Below are 20,300 nucleotides of genomic sequence, written 5' to 3'. Positions count from 1 at the left end.
AATTACACGCGTTATGTAAATCATATATGTCTAAAAATGTACCGCAAAAACGCTTTGGCTTGGTCGGTGTGCTCACAGCCCAAGGTTAATCCGAATAACCAAGCAGGGTGCAATGAAGCAGATCTACAAATCATTCGCTGTAGAAAATAGCGGTGAATCCCGAATACACAAAACGTGTTGATCAGGGTACTTACGCAAGGCCTGCGTAACTACAGAGTAGTTACGCAAAATACGTCCACTGCGCACGAGTAGCTCTGTTGTTTAAATTTCGCACGGACCGCTCAAACATAAAGGGGTGGAGACGAACAAAGTATATTTTTGTGGAATAAAATAATTCAGCCTTGCAGGTGAGTTGATAATTGTGGCTAATGAGCAACATACAAAGCCGACGAGACGTGCAGAGATGTGTTTGAATGTGTGGAAAATGTTGCTAGCCTTAATCCTAGTCTCGAACCGCTTCGTCTGCAACTTAATACGATGCAAAGGTTTAGCTATGCGGCTAACGCATTAGCTAGCTAGACAAATAATGAAAAGAAAGCTTTTGCGGCTGCTACCGGCATTAAAACCAATAAAAAGAAGACGAAAACGCTGATATTAACGTGCAGCTACACTCTTCACCTGGTCTTATAACCTAAATATTAAACGGATAACGTTAGCAAGATGAGCGTTGTGGTTCCCGACACAGACAGGAGACAGACGGATTAAGCCTAGACCCAGACTGTGGAGGATTTTCGGCAAAGCGCCACTGAGACCAGATTTTGGAAAATGCACTAATTTATATGTCAGTCGTAACATAATACATGCTTTTGATTTAGTATTACTCAGTTTTTATTGATACGACATGTATTTAAAGACATATTTAATGTTAGCTTTGCATTGTAAAACCCCCCAGAACAGCGTGTGGGGCCTAAGCGGGTTTTGTTGCATTCGCCGTTTGCAGATGCTGCACTTACTCCCTTCTGAGGGCACTTAGTCGAGTACAGTTTAGTCATGCGAAAAAGTTTTTTAGACACCTGCTCATACAAAGATTCTTCTGAAATCTAGAGTATTAATAAGGAGTTTGTCTCCTCTTAGCTGCGACAGTCTAGGAAGGTTTTACACTAGATGTGAAGATTTGATTGCTTTCAGCCACAAAAGCATTAGTAAGGTCAGGCACTGATGGATGAAGGCTTCTGGATCACACACGCCACTCTCACTTATCTCAAAGGTATTGGACGTGGCTCCATCTCTCCAGAAAACGCAGGTCCACTGCTCCACAGCCCGTTGCTGGGGAGCGTTGTACCCCTCTAACTGAAATGTTTTTTTGGAAAAAGTGACCTTAGGCTCACATGCTTCAGGGGATCCTCTTCTGTTGGTGATGGCTTTGTATGGAGGTTATACAAGCTGTGGGTCAGCAATGGGTGCACCTTAATGTAGCTGAATAAACTTATTAGAAGCGGTGCATTGAGTATTTTAAACATTTTGTATCTTCAGTTGAGTTTCTGTCTGAATTTTTTATCCAAACTATCCAAGGACTGGCAAATTGTCACTGGCCATAAGTTGCTAACCATGCAAACAGTTGACAAATTTAAAATGTTGAATGTTTTCTTTATTTCAGAGTTCACAGATGCACCCACTGACTGCAAGTCCATCGTGTGGATATTACCATCATTGACCAAGCAGCCTTATACATTTTCATATTCTTATTTTTCTCATTTATTTTCAGTATACATAATTTGTACATTTGTATTTTTTCTATTTTTTTTCTGGACCAAATTGACCACAGTCCTGTAATGAATACATGACACAGTAAGCACTGTTATGTAACAGTAAGACAGCAACACTGAAACTCTTACAAATGGATAATGAGTAACAAACTCAGACTTAAAAGGATCTAAAGTTCAACACTGTACTTTGTGAACAGCTACAACTCCATGAATGAGTTGACTGACCAAGAGCCTTACTTTTCTACACGTGACCCTTCCTGACTTTATACCAACAGTTCTCATTGCACGCACCCACCCACCTACATCCACCCAAACACAAATGAAGATGCTCACCACCATGACATACCGGATGCCCAACTTCACGCTGGAGCAGAAGCTCTACCTCCTACAGAAAATCCACAGCGTAGTGGATGCTGTGCAGGACTTCCGCAAAGACACCAACACCACTGTGTACCGCAACGCTGTGTGGGCTGAACTGGCGAAGGCCTTCAATGAGGCCTTCCCCAACCGGCCACCCAGCAGTGTGAGCTCCCTTAAGACGCTGTGGAAGAGGCTGAAGGTGGAGTGCCGCGTGGCGCTGCAGAGGCGTCAGGAACAGCAGGCAGCTGGAATGCCGCTCACTGCCCTCACACAGGTTACTGTACAGCTGTTACGCTTCCACCTACTTTACTTGTGTCCAGTATCATGAACGTCTGAATTGTTTTCTTTATTCAAAAGTCATGTGAATTTTGTTTGAAACTAAACAAGTACCATAGTAGTTTGTAGTTGTCATTTGTTCTTTCATCCTAAAAGGCTCAAAGAAATCTGGTAGAAATATTTTGAAATTTGGTAATTTCCCTGGAGATTTTATTTTGTTTGTTTTGATGCTCCAAAGCTTTTTCAACTCATTTGTCAGTCACCTTCTGTTGAAAGGGCCTATGTCATTGAAAAACTAATATTCGTCACTATTTTGAAATGAAAGAGCCTGATGTAGTATGTAAACATTGTTAAAGCTTCAAACTATACTGGTCACTGCCCACGTACAGTACATAAATTGAAACTAAGATGAAAGACATTCACTGTTGTTTTTGATGTCACGAAAACATTTACATAAAACCACCTATTCAGTCCACATCAGTTTAGCCCTGTATATTTCCACTTTAGTCATAAAGACTATTTCAGTCTGGGTTACTTTTTGAATGAGCCACAATACAGGGCAGTCAATAAGAAAACAGGTCATTTGCAAACATCAGTATGCAAAGCGCAATAAAAAAACAGCCTCTTTAATTCTTAGAGAGTTTTGAAAACATTAAAGTAAAATACACCATGGCTCTTTTTAATGTATTAAAAACTACACAAATGTCATAAGTGGACCGCTGTGGAAAAAATAAAATACAATATAAATGCAGCATTAAAAAACACCAAAAAAACTATTTGTTTAGCTATTAAGTATTTTTTTTCTTTTTTGTTTTTCTTTCATTTAAGCTTCTCTTTGCACATTTTTTGTGAAGCACTTCTGCCCTATGACAGGTGCTGTACGATCGAGCTTGTTACAGTTATTATTATTATTATTATTATTACTACTACAAGTATTGTAGTTAGCTTTAATATTAAATTTCTTCCCCCAGGTGCAGCGGGAGGTGATGGCTTTGGTGCCAAACCTGATCTCCAACTTGGAGGACTTGGATGGAGATGGCAGTTACTGCTCAGTCACAAACAGCTCACCTGGTCCCGGTAAACAGCTTATTAAACACCTTGCAAACAGGGTTTATGCTACTTGTGGTCTGATTTCCATTTCAAGCAAATGAAGGAACTCATTGCATGTTTGTTTTCTTTTAGTGACTGGAGGCACCAATGGAAATGAGCCAGAAGATTTGGACCAAAATGATGTAATGCTTTTTAAAATGTTCTCTAGTGCATGACACAAAAGTGCTTTAGTGCTTTTTGCTAACTGTTTAAATGAGGTATTTGGCAGATTACAAATGCTAACAGGCAAATAATGTTTGGATTCACTTCATATTAGTATTTTTTGTTGTTCTATAGACAATAATAACTAATACAATTCAGATTTATATTTTTGAGCAAGACTCTCATTGCCAGTTTCCCAGACCCAGATTAAGCTTAAATGTAAACTAAAATAAATTTCCTATGGTGATTTGACATTGGCACTGCTGTTTTAGTCCAAGACTAGAATTAATCCATGTCTGGAAAAGTTGTTTTTTCGATCAACACTTTCCGAAGATGAGGCATTTGGATATATTTTATATTAACTTCATTCTTGATGCCTTGCAGCTTTCTCTGTCATTTTATAATCATCTAGATCTCCATTCATGTCTAAAAAATTTAATAAATTTAATATCTTAATTTACAGCTTACAAATGTACACATGTATCTGCAAAAAACTTGTTTTATATTATTGAAAAGATTGATTCCAAACTTTTGAGCAGCAGTGTATACATCTGAATACATCTGTGGAATGGTATGAAACTTGTTCACTTCCTTTGTTTTACAGGAACTTGAGAGTAAAGAGCTCGTAGCCATCGATGTTGGCTTGGCCTCTCCCATCGAACACCCACAGAACTCTGCAACGTCTCCTGGCCCCGCCCCCTCCTCCCCATCGCATCAGTTCCACACCCATTCCACTTCCAGGGCTGCCTCCCTTTGCTCCTCCCTCTTTTACCCCGGCCAGTCCAGAGCCGGCTCAGGTTTGGGGTCTGGGTCAAGGGGCTTGACCTTTGACCCCCCACGCAGAGTGTCAGCAGCAGCGCCTCATATCTCGCCGCCGGCAGAGAACTCGTTTGCATTTGCGGACGCTCGTGTGCTCGACTCGGCAGGCTGGGATGCACGCAGGCAGGAGGCGCTGGAGCAGGAGCACCAGCAGACCATGAGCCTTCTTCTGCTGCAGCAGTGTGTGTGGGAGGAGAAGAGGAGAGCAGCCAGGCAGAAGGAGAAAGCAGCTCGGGCCAAGAAACGCTACTACCAGGCCAAACTGCGCAAGCTGGGGGGTGAAGTGCAAATCTCCAGCAGCGACAGTGATGAGGAGCATCCCCAGACGTGATGTTCGGCCTCAAGAACTTTCCAGTCGGAAACGTTCAAGAACGTTAGTCGTTTGTGTTTTTTTAATCTATTGATGCTTTTTTATTTTCCTATGAAAACAGAAGATTTTATTTTTGAGTAACCATGTGTTTTGGAGTGCGTCCCGTGTGTTTCGGAGTGTCTTTTAATGTACGTCCTTTCTGTCATTTATGTGGATCATATCACTGAAGATACTCAACCTGTTCCAAATGCTCTAAAGCCTCCTCTTCTCCTTCGCTCCTCTACCTCAATAGATGTTCCAGTTCAGATAGCTCCAGGTTCAACACAAAATACCTTTAATGTCTACTGAGATATTCTCAGTTCTTTCTGTTTGCTGATATGGGGGTTTTAAGGGCTGACAATTGACATAATACTGATACTGCATTTCATTATGTATTGTGGTTTAGAGTTTACAAAATGGAATCGAATGACGTTGTACGCAGTGCAAACTTCTAGATGGAACTGTCTCAATTTTGCTTTCAGTGTTTAGCAAGAGGGCAAGAAGACGAGAGGACTGTATGTTAGAGCTTTGTAATGGGAATTCAAGTAGGTTGTAAGTCAGTGTAGTTATTCTTTCTCAGGTATATTTCGCTGGACAATTGGCTGCTGGAAGAAGGACTAAAAAAGCCTGTAAAAGCAGGAAAACCTCAAACTGATGCTGAAATCGTTGAACGTTAAAGGGATACTCCGGCCAAAATGAAAAATTTTGCCAATGCTGCAGCTGTTAGCCTGCTTACTCACAGGCTGCAGCTGTGCCACAGTAGCCTCTAGAGTGAGAATTTCCATTTTAAAGACTAGAAAAACACCTTTCTGATGATGTATCTTGAAGGTGGGATAAAGTTTTTAAAAACTACAGCTGCTTTGTGGTGGATTTTTGGGGGCTGTTTTTAAATTTTTTTTATTTTTTATTACTGAATATTTTATAGCAGCTGTATTACTGTAGTACCTGTCTTCAAATCATCATTATAGTGGAGAGACTTGATTACACAGACAGAAATGACCTCTCAGATGAGGAGGACAACAAGCTAAAAGTTAACAAGGTAGCTACTTGGCTATCTAAATACCTTACCTCAGTTTAGCTTCTTTTCTCTGACTGAAAGGGTAAAAAAACATGCACATTTTGTGTAGAGTAAAGATAGAACTGTTGTTTTCTTGATGATTTTGTTTGACGAGTGAGGTAAGAGGTAATGCTAGCTTTGTTGTATTTATTACCCTGTAGATCAGTGACTGTGCTAGCAGTCAGGAACGGTTGACACCACAGGGATTCCCCATGATTCATAGTTCTGTGGTGTATTTGTGCAGTGCATGCTGGGTATTGTAGTGAGAACAGTAATGTATGAAAACGATATAAAACCATGAATGTCATGTGGATATGGCTGAGGGATACAGTGCTGTGCTACTCTAGTTTTAGGCCGGAATGCCCCTTTAAAAGAAGGTTTCAGATTGTCCAGCCACAAACACAACAACAAACTTGCCGTTGTCTGGAAATGTTTTTCAGGTAAACAAAAAAGACTCATGAACAAAACTGTTAGCAATAACTCTTTTTTTTTAATGTCCAACATTTCTCTTGTACGGTTTCTGTGGTAACCAATTATGGGCAGCTTTTTTCCCCAGGACCCCCCAGTGTAAATGGGATAGCAGACATCCCATAATAAAAACACATTAACCAGTGATACAGCCCACTCCCTTTTCTCTTTCCTTTTCTCCGCCCAGATACTTTCTCTCTCCCAGGGTGCATTGTTAACGGTGGGAGTGGGGCTCATATCAAACAATACATGTACCAAAATGTTACACATTATACATTTTAACAAAGTAAACTCCACTCTCTTACTTTCAGTTTTCAAAACAACCTTTCTCTCACTCGCTCACTCACTCTCTCACTCTCTCTCTATCTCTCTCTCTCTCTCTCTCTCTCACTCACTCTTACTCTCACTCACACACAGAATTATAAAAACACTCCAGGAAAAATGATATGACTGATAAATTAACCTTAATAAATATTGACAATAAATAAAATAAATGAATCTTATGTCTGTACAAGATAAAGGTACATTGTAATAAATAAAATATAAAAGATGCAAGTATTAAAAAAAAAAGATTGGAGCACTTTTTGACAGGTATGAGGTATAAAAGGAATGATATTGGTTCTCATATTTGGCTGAACCACATATATGATACTGAGGATTATCCAGTAGATGAAGCCAAGTGTTTTTTTTTTATTATTTTCCTTTTAAATAATCAAAATATTGTAGCTTTAAGACTTACAGCGCCAGATACTTGTATTTTGTTCCACATTTTCCTTTCTTCTTGTGTGGCTGTCTGACTCTTGAACACTTGACTGACACTGATATATATGGTCTCTGTCACAAGGACCTTACAAGTTCCAATCAACTGAGTCACTTACAGCTAATCTAGTCCAGCTGTGTTTCCTCATTCAGAGTCTGAACTGTGACAAACCTGACAACAAAAGCATTCCTGAATCAGCAGTTTCAAGACATAAAACTGAAATGTACATATTCTAACAGCTTCTGCACAAACAAACTCCCAACAGACATGACTAGTGACCCCACGGTGGCAGTTCTACAGGCTGTAGAACGGCAAATACAAAACAAAAAGCCAGATCAGTTTTAGAACAGAATGTTACAGACAATGACTGTTCGGATGAATATGGTCAGCTGAGGAAAACACTGCGTAAGGTTGCTCAAATTTCTTATCAGCAAGTTCAGGGGATGAACTGAATGCTTTAACTGAGTTTAAATTACTTTAGATGTATGTGATATGAACACATTAATTTGATATTTTCTATTTTCTCAGCGATACTGACCACAATATACAAATAGATTTTTTTTTTCTGTGAAATAAAAAAAATACATGCTTGTAGGTTTAACTTGATTTGTTTAATATAACCATCATGCTTGTTGTATTTAACCCCTTAAATGGCTGCCTGTGGGTCATTGTTGGCCATTTTATGACACGCTTCTATAACCTAAGAATAGCTCTTTTGTGCACTGAAGTCCCTGTAGTTACTGAATAATAAACCTTAGGATGTAATACGACTCTGCAAATTTTGTAGTAGTAGTTTTGGTTGGAAGCAAGAACAATTTTTTTAAATGCTGGAAAACTGTCCAATCAGGATTTTTTTCTCTGCGCTATCTGGGTAAACAAAGCTCTCCGATTGGTTGGGACTTCAGGAGCTGAAGGGTGTCAAATTAACCACTAACACAGGGGTCACCAACCCTAGTCCTGGAGATTCACTTTCCTGCAGAGTGTAGTTCCAATCACAATCTGCCGCACCTTCCAATTAACAACAATTAACAAGGACTACAGAAGTCCTTGATTGGCTAGATCAGATACAGTGTTAGGTAAGGAAGAGGCAGCACTTTTGATGCAGGTTGGAACTAAATTCTGCAGGAAAGTAGATCTCCAGGAGGAGGGTTGGTGACCACTGTACTAACATAATTAGTAAGTGACAGTGGAATCAATCATGTTTTGACTCCAATAGGACCAATTTTGTGAGGAAAAAAATTGCTCTAGGTCAGTCTTATCCACAAAGGTCCGGTGTGGTTGCAGGTTTTCACTCCAAATAAGCTGGAGCACACCAGATTCTACTTGTTTAATTGCTTAGTCTCAGTTTTTAACAAATGATCATGTGTGCTCCAGTGTTGTTGGAATGAAAACCTGCAACCACGCCGGCCTTTTGTGGACAAGATTGAACACCCTGCTCTAGGCCTTCAGGAAGTCCTAGATACGTCACTGTAAATAGGAACAGTGTTCGAAATAGCACACTGTGTACTGTATACTGCATATTGCTCTTCGGCAGTAGGATACTTCATAGTATCCAGTATACAACTAAAGCCATGTAGTACAGGACAGGGCCACGACTAGCCTGCCAACATCCAGGACTGAGCCAATCAGAACCATCTCAAAACCTGACCAGCCCTCCAATAACTGTTTAGCAACCATTGCTAGCTGCTTTTCAGTGCGTCCGGTTATATTTTAGTCAAGATATGCGACTTTTAAAATACACCCCATACCATGATAGAGGATGGGATGATGTTTTTACTTATCTGCAAAGCCAAAAATAAACTTTAAAAATGTCAGCTTTGGCTTCATCTCTGTGGTAAATCTGTGTGGTTTACAAACCCCACTGTTTTCCCCCGTTGGCGAGTCATTTCATTTTCATTACGCTTGTAGTTACTAATATGAGCTAGTTTGACTGAATAATATGCAGTGTGACTCCATACATGTGCCTGAAAAGCAGATACTGAGCGGATTGTTTGGCCAAGACCAAGTATAGTTAGTAAATTACTGTTTTAACCATGTTATGTAAGTAATGCAACTGCATTAAAGAGATGAAGTAAGCAAACCCACCACAAGACCAGCAGAGAAAACTGTTTATGTGCAGCAGCATTTGGACAAGTTTCTTTCACTGTACTGTTATTAATGTATAGAAAGGCTGAATACAGGGCTATTAAAAATATCCAGGCAGCTATGTCTGTTATGTCCTCCTGAAACGGCCATGTTGCCTTTTGGGATGCAGTATATCACAGAGACAGCTCTGGCTGCAAACTGGAATATTTTGCCAGAGCAGTATGTCAAGCAGTATGTAACTGCTATCATACTACTAAAATACTACTAAGGGTTCTAGCAAAAATTAGCATTTTTGTAGAGTTGTTTTTTCCCCAAACTTAAGGCTTAGTTCTAATAGGCATGGTTCTCCACTGATGTAGAAGTAAAAGAATGTTTTTGGTTAGTTTACAATAATTGTTTTATGCTATTTCATTTATCTTAGGGTATTCCGATATACCGGTGATCCCTATTTCAGTTTAATACTTGTCTGAATTTAATTACTGAACATTCATTTTCAATCCTCTGAATTGGCTGAACTGAAAAACAAGGAAGCAAACAACGAGCCTCTAGAGTCCTAAAGGATGGGCAGTGTTTTACAACAACCACACTTTGGAGTATGTATGGGCATTGAGTTAAAAGGAAAGCCTCTATCTTCATCTCCCAGTCAAACCAGCTGCCTTACAATCCCTTGATTGACAATCATGTCGGTCAAATCACATCTCTTAGTTTAAAAACTTTACATTTACAATCACTAATGCTGGCGTTTCCCACCAGCCACACATCAGGGATGTCGACGCCCTCAATTAACCAATCCAAGCCTCTGATCCCAATACAGTCTCCTGGTTCATCAGTCTGTCAGTGGGAGGGATTTAAGTAAAAAAGAAACATGTAGAATGAGAATCAGTTTGGAATAGGTTTGGGAATGGTTCGGAAAGGGTTTGGGAATGGTTCGGAAAGGGTTTGGGAATGCCTTAGGATTCTTCTCAATTGAAACACATATCCACTCACTCAACAACCCCATATGCCGGACACAATCTTTAAAAACATCACTTGAGATTTTTTTTTTGTGTTCATCTCCAATGAAAAAAATACAAAATGTATAAAAAGGTTATGTACAGGCTATGTTTTCTTTCCTCCTCTGACCAGCTCTCCCAGTGTCAGTTCTCCAGTGTCTCCGCTGTAGAGTTTGAATTCAATACTACTGGTGGAAATCACCTTTTTTCCCCTTATGCTCTCCTTGGTCTAGGTAGGCTGTCGTAAAACTGGACTGGAAACCACGTGATCAGAGATTCCACCTCACCGTCTCCTCAATTAGTCAAACTCTCAGGTCCTCCAGTATCCCAAGATGCATCTGAAGGCTTCATCGCTCTGCTTTGTCTCCTGCTGTTCCTCTGTGCCCATGAGCAGAACTGCTTCATGGGACTGAGGGGATGTCATCAGGACTGTCCGTCACTTCTGTGGGCTCTGTTGGAGAAGGAAATGGAGGGGGCAAACAAATAAGACAGAAAGAGAGAGAGAGGGTTAAAAAAGGGAAGGAAGGAATATGAGAAAGTCAAACAGAGAGAAGAGGTACAGATAGACTTCAATAACCCAATCAAGTATAGCCAGGAAATACGCTGTTACTGAACTGCACATATTGTTGCCATCAATCTACTAGTTGCCAATGACCCTAGTGCAAACAACTGGTAGCTATGATTTAATGATGTGACAGTTTTCCCGACATTATGGGTTGAAGAGGAACATCCGAACACACCATTTGTTAACAAAATATGATCACAAACAAATAAATAAGTGCATGAGAACTCAAGAAAATCACAAAGCGATGCATGAAAAAAGGGGTGAAGAAAGGGTCAGCACTTACTCAGAGTCTGGTGACACTTCAGAGACGCTCTGAGAGGTTGCGGAGTGAGGAGGTGGGGAAGGGGAGGGGCCAGCAGCTGCAGAGGCAGGGTTAGGGGGCGGGGTTAGTACAGAGGAGCTGAAGGAAGCTAGGATAGAGGAAAGAATGTCCAGGTGTTCACTGGAAGGAGGTCGACTGGGCGGCGCTCCAGGGGCTGTTGCAGGGGCTGTTGTGGGGTACCTACATGGAGGAGCGGAGTCTAGACGTCCGCGCCTTGGGGGCGTGGCTTCTTGGGGCTCTTCTGTTATTGGTGGAGGGGGAGAGGATGTGGGGTGTGGCTCGGGGTGTGAAAGCTGTCGTGGGGGCAGAGTTCGGAGCCACTCGCGGCAGGGCTGCGCCGACGCGGTACCTCCGTTAGTCTCCAGCTGCTCCCGCGACCTGCTGCTCATCAGCGCTCCACCGAGGTGTTCCCGCGATGCCTGCCGCCTCGTCAGGGTGCTGAGCTGAACCCTGGACCCACTTAACGAACCCTCGGCTCCCACTAGCCCGGACACACCCATTCCTGCGGCTAGATCCTCCCTAGAGGCATGGATGCTGTGGGCGGGGCCTAGCCGCTCTCTGGACCCACCCAGGTGCTCAGCGCCAAGTTCACGTCGCCGTGGCAGCAGGTCGAGGTTGTCACGCGAACGTTGCCTCCGTGCCAACGAGTCCAGGTGCTCCCTGGAGGAGTAGCGCGAGGCCGGCTGGGACAGCGAGCCCGTGCCTGAGTACATGCGGCCATAAGAGGCTGCTGGAACGCCCCGGTGGCCCAGAGTGGATGTGCGGTACCAGGACAGTTCGCTTGGAACTCGGCCCACCGATGACAAACCCTGCAGAGCTGGTGGGCAGCCGAGACGATTCTTGAGGATCCCTGGAGAAATGGAAGCAGAGAGAGGAATGAAGGTACTGAGTGTTCATACACTGAAAGGTACCGTTCTGAGCGTGTAGACTAACTTTATTGTCCATCATAGTTAAAATAGTTTTTTCGTCAGCTTATAGAGAATAATCTACAACGCACAAACGATCAATACAGCAATTGAGCAGCACAGATTAAAACTGTAGCCGAAACACATAATCCTAAAACTTTTCACATAATTCATTAAAAACACATAATTCTAAAACTCTACCAGCTCACGTAACAGTTAAGTGAAGACCTTTGACCTTAGGAGCTCCTGGTGGCCCCAGTTTACTTTATCTCCTACCTATGTAGAGTTTATTTAGAGTATATATACTCTCACCTTTGCGATGTCTGTGTGTGTGTGTCAGTCCGTTCTCATCCCCACTGGTCAGCGCAGCATCTGTCTGGTTGTTGTTTGCTGCATCCTTGCTGTAATCAGCCCCTAGGCGGCGCTCTGACCCCCATTTTTGCAGAGAGTGCACCTCGCACTCCTCCAAGGCTGGCCAATAGGAGAGGAGATCATTCCCATCCAGATCTGACACGCAAACAACACACCATGCTATTGGCTGGCAGACGTACATCAGGGCTAGATTTTACTCTAGTTTGCTTTACTGCAACTTGACTGTTGCTTTGACGGTGCTATTTTACTGTGTTTTAATATATTTACAGTTTTGTAACAATCTGTGTTCATGTTGTGCAATTTCAGTCCAATAGTGTGAATAAGTTGACACTGTGAGGATACCTTTGGTGCCGTTGTGGGTGGGCTCCGTGAGCAGTCGCTCACTGTGATTGGTCCGTTTGAAGCGTCGCTGGATGCGCCCCCGGAGACGCACATTGTCCTCACTCTCAGAGGAGGGGATAGACAGACTTCTCTCCTCTTCCAAAGAAAGATCAGAGTCAGAGTCTGAATCCTCACCTGGAAAAGGGGGGGCATAAGCAAAAGAAGAGATAATAAGAAGATCTGAATGAAGAAACATCTAAAACTAAAATTTATTATCTGCAATAAATATAAATAGACTGATTGTATATGTGTGCGTGTTTGTGTATACGTACATGCATGGAGGTTATTGTGTGTGAGTGTACCTCCGTTGCGGTGGAACATGGCCACGTCCAGATCAGTGGCGCCAGTGTGACCCAAAGTATGCTCAGCAGTCTGACGTGCTAGAAGATTTTCCCTACTCAATACGTAAACATCAACAAAACGAAAACATAATAAAAAAACAAACAAAATCAGGATGTTAGTAAGCCAACCAGAAAACCGTCCTCATAAATAATTTTACAAATTCACTACTGTGGTAGTGTGTAAACGCAGGTGTGTATTTTTTCTTTACCTGATTTGACCATAATGGAGAGCAAAGACTTCACATTTGTCCAATTGTGAGTCATATAACCAGCATGTGGCTTAATGTTGCAGTATTTTCTGACATCATTAAATTTCCTGCTGTCATGATTTACACTCACGGATAAAACTAATATAATGCTAGTTTGCTTGCAGCTATCTAATATAAGGCAGTAGTGTATGAATTAAGTGAACACATCTTCACTGAATACATTAAAATTATGAAATAATGGCAACTTTCATTGCTTGATGAGTTTTAAATTTTTACACTTGATATCTAGCTGATTTATTTATTTATTTGTGTGTATGTATGTATGTGTGTATGTATGTAAATTAAGACAAAACAAATGGGTAGATCATGATGCAGCAGCTGAAAGTGTAACATTATTTTATTGGTTTGTCACAGGATCCCCATCCTGGATCTCACTGGAACATTCTGGCTCTGCTCCCTCATTATCACCAACACCTGTTGCTTGTCGTATTATTTTGGCTCTGGTTTTGTTCATGGCATTTTTCATGTAATTCTTAGCCTCGTTTACAAGTGTGCCTCGGTTCTTCTCATTTTTGACTTGTCTTTGTTTAAGACTTGTTGAACTCAGCCCATCTGCCTATCTTGTGAACCCTTACTTTTGAAATTCATCTAGTGCAACTACTTATCAAACACTGACTTATTAGGTACAGCACATTTTTAATATTTTCAATTCAGCAAATATGTAGAGTTTGCACTCTAAAACTTGCAGAAAAATGCCAGATTTCAATATATCTACTATAGAGAATGTGTTAACTTAAATTCACTTAAAAAATTAAAAAAACATGTAATTTGACCTGGGGTATCCAACCTTTTGTATATTATTGTAAATCAGTTGTGCATCATTAAATGAGTCTTAAATGAAATGTGTATGAAATGCGTAGTTTCTAGGCGTGTGTGTGTCCTCACCGAGCACTGCTGACTGATGATATGGTGGATGTTCCCAGTGTGATGCGGTGTAATCCACTCTGCTCCAGCAGGGAGGCACTGTTGTACGGATTCTGGCCCTACACACACACACACATACACACAAAGATGTGACTTGTTTGCAGTGTGTGTCGTGGAAGTAGAATGACAGAAACAAGCCTGAGGCTTATACTTCAAAAGGTCTGACTTCCAAATAGGGGACCTAATTGAACTCCTAAAGTGAATGTTTGGGAAAAATTTAGTTTTACATAATTTTCCTCTTACCCCAAATGTAGTATATCATCCAAGAAACCTTTGGCTTCTGAAGTTTGCTTCTTTACTTTTGCACTAATGCTACAAGGTGATTGTAGCTAACATTTAATGTAATGTGGAAATCACATGGCAAAATAATCACATGCTTTCCTCAAACAGCATAATAGGTGATTTCTGACTCTGTATGACACTTTTTTCACAGTGTATTTCACGACGGCTGTAACTAGTTTTTAGCTGTGCGATATGGTTCATTTTTATATATAAAAGTATTCCATGCAGTGTCAGAAACCACATAAGCACATATTTGAGATGAAACATGATTTTAAATATTTGCACTATGCAAACTGTGATTAGCATAATGCTATTTTGGGATATATAAGCTTTCATTACTCGTTTGCTTCATTAGCCTTGTGACTGAGGTACAAAATGAGAGACACAGACTTTGGACACCAAACATTTTCTTTGCTCACAGACTGCATTTGGGGGTAAGGGGAAAAATATGTTCATTTAGTGTTTGCTTTAAGGAACAACGTGGGCACTTGTGTGCTTACAGTAATCTGGGGTGGTCTGGCAGGTTCTTCACTGGGACTCTTCTTCCCAGTGCAGGCTGCTTTCCAGGCTTCCTGCACTTCTGAGTTCAACAGAGTGAACACCAAGAACACTGCCAAACCCTGGGCAACAACATCACAACCTGATTAATACATTACACACAAACACCAAAAACCCTGAACATATCCTGACAATGTGTCGGTACAAGGTAGGGGTAACTGATGCACTTGTAACTCAATGTATATCACTACACTTATGCTATTGTATATCAGTACAGCTAGTGACTAGTCTATATCCACATACAAACACTTGCAGGTCTGATTAATAATTACCTCAACATATGCACACAAATCATTAATACACATTCACACACTGTTTAATACTCCAGTCTAGTGAACGTTAATATAAGTCACACACACCTGTATACAGCAGAGGACGATAAAGAGGTAGTGGAAGGCCAAGATGCTGTTATTGACGGCCATTAGCCCAAAGAACCAGACACATGCACTCAAGAGCAGCAGAAGAAAGGCACTGCGGATAGTAGCACTGGGAGAGAGAGAATGAGAGAGACAGACAGAGAGAGAGGAAATGAAAAGGGGAAAGACATGGAAGAAAAACGGAAGTTTTTCCACATTAATTTGTAATTTGGGTTTCTGATGAAGTTTGATGGTCTATAATGGAGCTCTGACAGCTCATTTGGCAGCAGTAGAGAAGGTTAGCTAAAGGCAAAGGGAGCCAGCAGTCTGGGTGAATCATGTTAGCTCCGGCTCTTATGTAAGCAGAAAACTGGAGCAGTTCAGATAGCAAAAAAACAGCACTCATGCTGTAGAATAAAACACCTCCCAGCAGCATGTTATATATTTGTTAAGACTCACATTACAGGCAGCTTCTTTGTCTCCTTTTGAGACAGATTACAGGTCATACGCAGTACCATCATGAACATCCCCCCATTCATCTGCAGCAGAGAGAGAGAGAGGGAGACAGAAAGACAGACAGATGACATTTTAGGACAAGGACATATTATTCATTTGGCAGCAACATGTCATACCCTGAAGGATAGTTTACCAAGTTTGCACTGACAGTCTCAACGCATGCCAGTACTAATGGGACAGCAGCCATACAGAGGAAAGCTGAAGTGAATGACATATATGCCAAATGTTTCTTCTGTAAAGTTCTGTATTATAATGACTCACACATATATTTAATTTGTGGCCATATTTCATATTCTGCAGTCGCAATATGCAAATATGAAACTGTTCATTTGGTTTCGATTGATTTTGATCTTGTTAATTCCGCCTCCATAATGATGAAGACTGCCAAATAAATACAGCCCACAACTCTGCTCACACTTCTGAAAATAACTGTCACCAAGCAGCATGTTAATACCCACCCTTGGAGGTAGGAGAAGTACACAAATTCCTTCTTCAAGTAAAACTGTGAATACTCTGTTAAAAGTACAGTTTTAATTTATTTGCTCAAGTTAAAGTACAAAAGAGCAAACTCTTAAATGTAATATGAGTGACCCCATAAAAGGGCATTTCTATATTGGGTTATTTTCTGTTGCACATTAATCAGATCAGAGAGAATCACAAATGATAAAAAATCCAAACTCCAAATGCTACAATCGATCAACATCAGTAACACTGTTAGTTGCTCTGGATATGCCACATGCATAAATGTAAATGTATCACTCCTTCTACAACATCTGCTGGCTTTGGGTGAAAAATCATTCATATCGCCACATTTCAATGCCATAATGCCACTGTGCAGGTAAGTTCTCTAGCTACTGAACTCTGTCACTAAAGTGTCCCAAGTCTTGGGGTAAACAATACTTAAGTACAGCATTTTTATGTTGTCTTGTTGTTTTATGTGACTTACCACCTCTGTCCATAGACTAATCTCAGTGTATAAAAGTTCTGAGTGCTAATTTGGTACAATTATACCAAAAAGTGAGTGTCAGGAAATCTAACCTAATCATATCTTTACTTGCTAAAAGAAAATCAGCATTTAAAACACATTCCCCATTCCATTCCTGTCTCACTATCTGTCCAGGGCTAGGGACAAAGCTCAGAGTAGGCATGCTGCTGATCTAGGATCAGTTCCTCTCAGTAAATTCATAGTAAATAGGAGAGGAATCTGATCCTACATCAGCACTCTCTGAGAAAGCTTTGTGAATATGTGCCCAGGTGACATAGTAACTTGCAAAACTAGGCTAGCCGTAGACTAAAACTGAGTGACTTTCCCCATGCAAACACACTACAGTACGAAACAGCATGCTCACATTTTACATAAGATAATTCTTTAATCTACTGAATATATATATTTATTTATTTTTCAGTGTAGCCTGTAACTCCATTTATTCAATATTGCCTGCCCTGTCTGACAGTAACAACATTAACACTACATCAAATTAATGAATGAGTGATGTTTCTGGTACCAGTATGACGATGACAATAGGTCCAGCGAAGCTCCAGATGAGTTTATCATAAAGAGAGATCCAGCAGAAATCAGGGTTTCCATAACCCTCTGGGTCCAGACCCACAGCCAGCCCTGCAACACCCAGATATACAGTCAGTAATATGTAGAATACAAGAATACTTGAATAGAATAGAATAAGTCTATTCTTGGACTAAGTCTGTTTCACCATAAAATCCTATTGGGTCTAAGCTTAGGTTCAGTCTGGGTCTGTGAAAGCAGCCCTATGTATCCATCTGAATCATATTTCCCTTAAAGGTCAGAACACACTGACTCATTAAACATAAACTTTTGGTGGGTGTTATGTTTCTGTGTGGGAATCTCTAGAATTCACATTATGCTCTTCTAGATTGTCCTCCCTCACCCATACTGTTTTAAAATATCCCCTTAACGCTCTTCTAGAATGTTCTTCCCATTCACACTGTCCTGGAGTGTTCTCCCCATTTACATTATCCTAAAATGTTCTCCTCTATCACACTGTTCTAAAATGTTCCCCCATTCACTCTGTTATAAAATGTCCTCCCATCCACACTGTTTTGGAATGTTCTCACCCATTCACTCTGTTCTAGAACACCCCCCCCCCATTCACTCATGCAGTTCTAGAATGTTCTTCTCCATTTACACCATTCTAAAACATTCTCCCCCATTTACACTCTTCTAGAATGTTCCCCCATTCACACTTTCGGGATGTACTCCACCATTCATTCTAGAACATCCTTCCCCATTCACACTCTTATAGAATGTTCTCCCTCATTTCTGCTATTATAGAATGTCCTCCGCCATTCACGCTGTTCTAGAATAGAATGGGGGTTTACCAATGTTCATTATAGGGTTTATTTTGTGCGACTGCTAAATCAGCACTTCTAGCTTCACTGTGTGAGGTTGGGGTCAAGGGGTCAGCCACTGGTCAGCCAGTATCCCCAGAGGAAATGGGGGTTGAAGGTTTAACTTGGGCTCGCTGGCAGCGGCTTGAACCCAATAATTCTCTGCCTGCTCACTCACCACCACTTACATCAAATGAAAAAGGCTAGTGTGAAGCAATCCACACAAAACATCTCTAACAAATGACACTGACACCTCAAAGGGCTTTAATCCTCACAGCTTCTTATTCAAATTGTTCCTCTTCATTTTATCGTCATTTATCGATTCACTTCAATTTATCAGTCAGTAAAAAATGTATTTCTTGCCACCAGACTGTGTCTACCTCAGTGTTCACAGGCACCAAGAAAAATGTTCATGAATGCTGTTATTGCATGTGCGTGTATCTACCTGTAATAATGGCGGGCACTCCCCATCCGATGGCATAGTAGAACCTCATGGCTCCATAGTTGATGTTTCGTGCTTCAGTCTGCATGCGGTAGATGTGCAGCGCCTCCACGAACAGCCAGGCAAACGCTGACATGAAGAAATAATGCAGCAGGATTGCCACCACTGTGCACAGAAACTGAGAGACAGAGAGAGAGAGAGTAGTAATCTAAATATAAATGTAATTTTAAACTGCACAAACCAATGCCCTGTGAACAAAGGCACTCCTAGGCTTCGCCTCTGAACTTGGAATCCATGTTGCTACCCAGAAGGGAATTCCAATTCTCAAAACGATCAAGGTAAGTTTCCACTAGTAGCCTCTCAAAGCTTCTATTCAATTCAAATGAGGGAATCTACAACAGTACCATATCATTGCTCATAACTCAACTGAGAATCCCAGCCACACTTTACACTGTGTGAACATTTCATGATGAATCTATCTATAGAAATGGTCCAAAATTACTTTTACCTAAGGAAAGAAGCTCTTATATGGTCAAAAAGTCTTCTTACACCTGGTGTCTTCTAGAAAAATCTAGCCTGCAACCTCAAGGCCACTGAACAATGATTCACTGTAATTCCTGTCAGCTAGCTAAGCCTCAGGAAAGAAAAACATGAGATATGACATATACCATAAAGATGTAAGTAGAATGACTGGCTATATTAACTCCATATATCATTAGTGAAATTTCTGAATACGTATCTCATAGATGAAATTTCTTGGTTACAAAACCAAAACATCAATATCAGTATTAGCATTGGCAGATATTTACATGAAAAATAACTAATATTTTCATAGGCCTGTGATTCCTGCATCTGTGCATCCCTAGTAATAATTCCTTTTCTATTCTTGCATCAAAATCAATATGATTGGAATGGGTGACAGACCCCCAAGTCAAATGCTGCTTAGAGCCCCAGATATTCAGATAATTGCCCAGATATGCTACAGATCCAATCTCAATGATTTCAATTCCACTGACTGCTGCCTGTGTACTTCATCTAAAGCACTCATCACCTGAACTGGGCCCAAAACTAGTGCACTCATTTAGTGTAGTTAAAATCTAACTGAAAGCTCTGAGTATTACTCCTGAATGAAGAGACAGGCTCTCACACACACAAGTATTACTCCTGAATGGAGAGACAGGCTCTCACGCACAGAACCACACACATGCACACTCTGAATTTATTAACTGCTTAGTTTCAAGCATTTGTTGTGAGTGGGCATCACTCGAGGGAATAATGTGTGCACATAAAGCGGCGTTAGACCGTTTTACACGCATGTGTGTAGGTGTGCTCCAGTGAAAAGCATTTAACTTGATTCTGAGTCACCGCATAATATGCAATGTGACTGATTGCGCTGTCTGTGTAAATGGCTGTGATACTTGTTTCTGAATGAATATCAATATTGCTCTGTCTAGTGCTGTCTCCTAGCATTTATGTTCAAGAGCATCACATTAAATCGGCCTGCTTGTAATGTCAGCAGCCTATTATCAGACTGACATTTAAAAGCCGCCTCGTACAGCCCTGGTCGTTTGTGGTGT

General features: G+C 41.0%; 2 protein-coding genes across 2 annotated transcripts in view; one reads left to right on the top strand and one right to left on the bottom strand.

Moving 5' to 3' along the window:
- The first annotated feature begins 216 nt into the window (after nt 1-216).
- On the top strand, nt 217-6,437 carry LOC118813664 (fibrinogen silencer-binding protein). Its single transcript, XM_036579115.1, has 5 exons — nt 217-347; nt 1,598-2,340; nt 3,314-3,419; nt 3,525-3,574; nt 4,198-6,437. Exons 2-5 carry the CDS (start codon nt 2,026-2,028, stop codon nt 4,741-4,743), a joined length of 1,017 nt encoding a protein of 338 aa, XP_036435008.1. The 5' UTR covers nt 217-347; nt 1,598-2,025; the 3' UTR covers nt 4,744-6,437.
- A 1,865-nt stretch (nt 6,438-8,302) lies between these two features.
- Nucleotides 8,303-20,300, bottom strand: part of celsr3 (cadherin, EGF LAG seven-pass G-type receptor 3) — a 90,455-nt gene continuing 78,457 nt past the window's right edge. Inside the window, 11 exon segments of the mRNA XM_036579109.1 lie at nt 8,303-10,574; nt 10,972-11,860; nt 12,228-12,422; nt 12,630-12,803; nt 12,971-13,062; nt 14,164-14,261; nt 14,985-15,104; nt 15,402-15,528; nt 15,858-15,937; nt 17,420-17,532; nt 18,727-18,901. Coding sequence (XP_036435002.1) covers nt 10,547-10,574; nt 10,972-11,860; nt 12,228-12,422; nt 12,630-12,803; nt 12,971-13,062; nt 14,164-14,261; nt 14,985-15,104; nt 15,402-15,528; nt 15,858-15,937; nt 17,420-17,532; nt 18,727-18,901 — 2,091 coding nt within the window. The 3' untranslated portion in view covers nt 8,303-10,546.

Source organism: Colossoma macropomum, unplaced genomic scaffold (assembly GCF_904425465.1).
Source record: "Colossoma macropomum unplaced genomic scaffold, Colossoma_macropomum, whole genome shotgun sequence".
NCBI classification, from domain to species: Eukaryota; Metazoa; Chordata; class Actinopteri; order Characiformes; family Serrasalmidae; genus Colossoma; species Colossoma macropomum.
This window is presented reverse-complemented; position numbering and strand designations above follow the sequence as displayed.

What these genes read in the sequence shown, in the direction of transcription:
- LOC118813664 (XM_036579115.1), top strand. Translation starts at nt 2,026, where the DNA reads ATGAAGATGCTCACCACCATGACATACCGGATGCCCAACTTCACGCTG. An exon ending in CGCTCACTGCCCTCACACAG is followed by an intron (nt 2,341 to 3,313) that starts GTTACTGTACAG and finishes TTCTTCCCCCAG; the next exon opens with GTGCAGCGGGAGGTGATGGC. An exon ending in AAACAGCTCACCTGGTCCCG is followed by an intron (nt 3,420 to 3,524) that starts GTAAACAGCTTA and finishes GTTTTCTTTTAG; the next exon opens with TGACTGGAGGCACCAATGGA.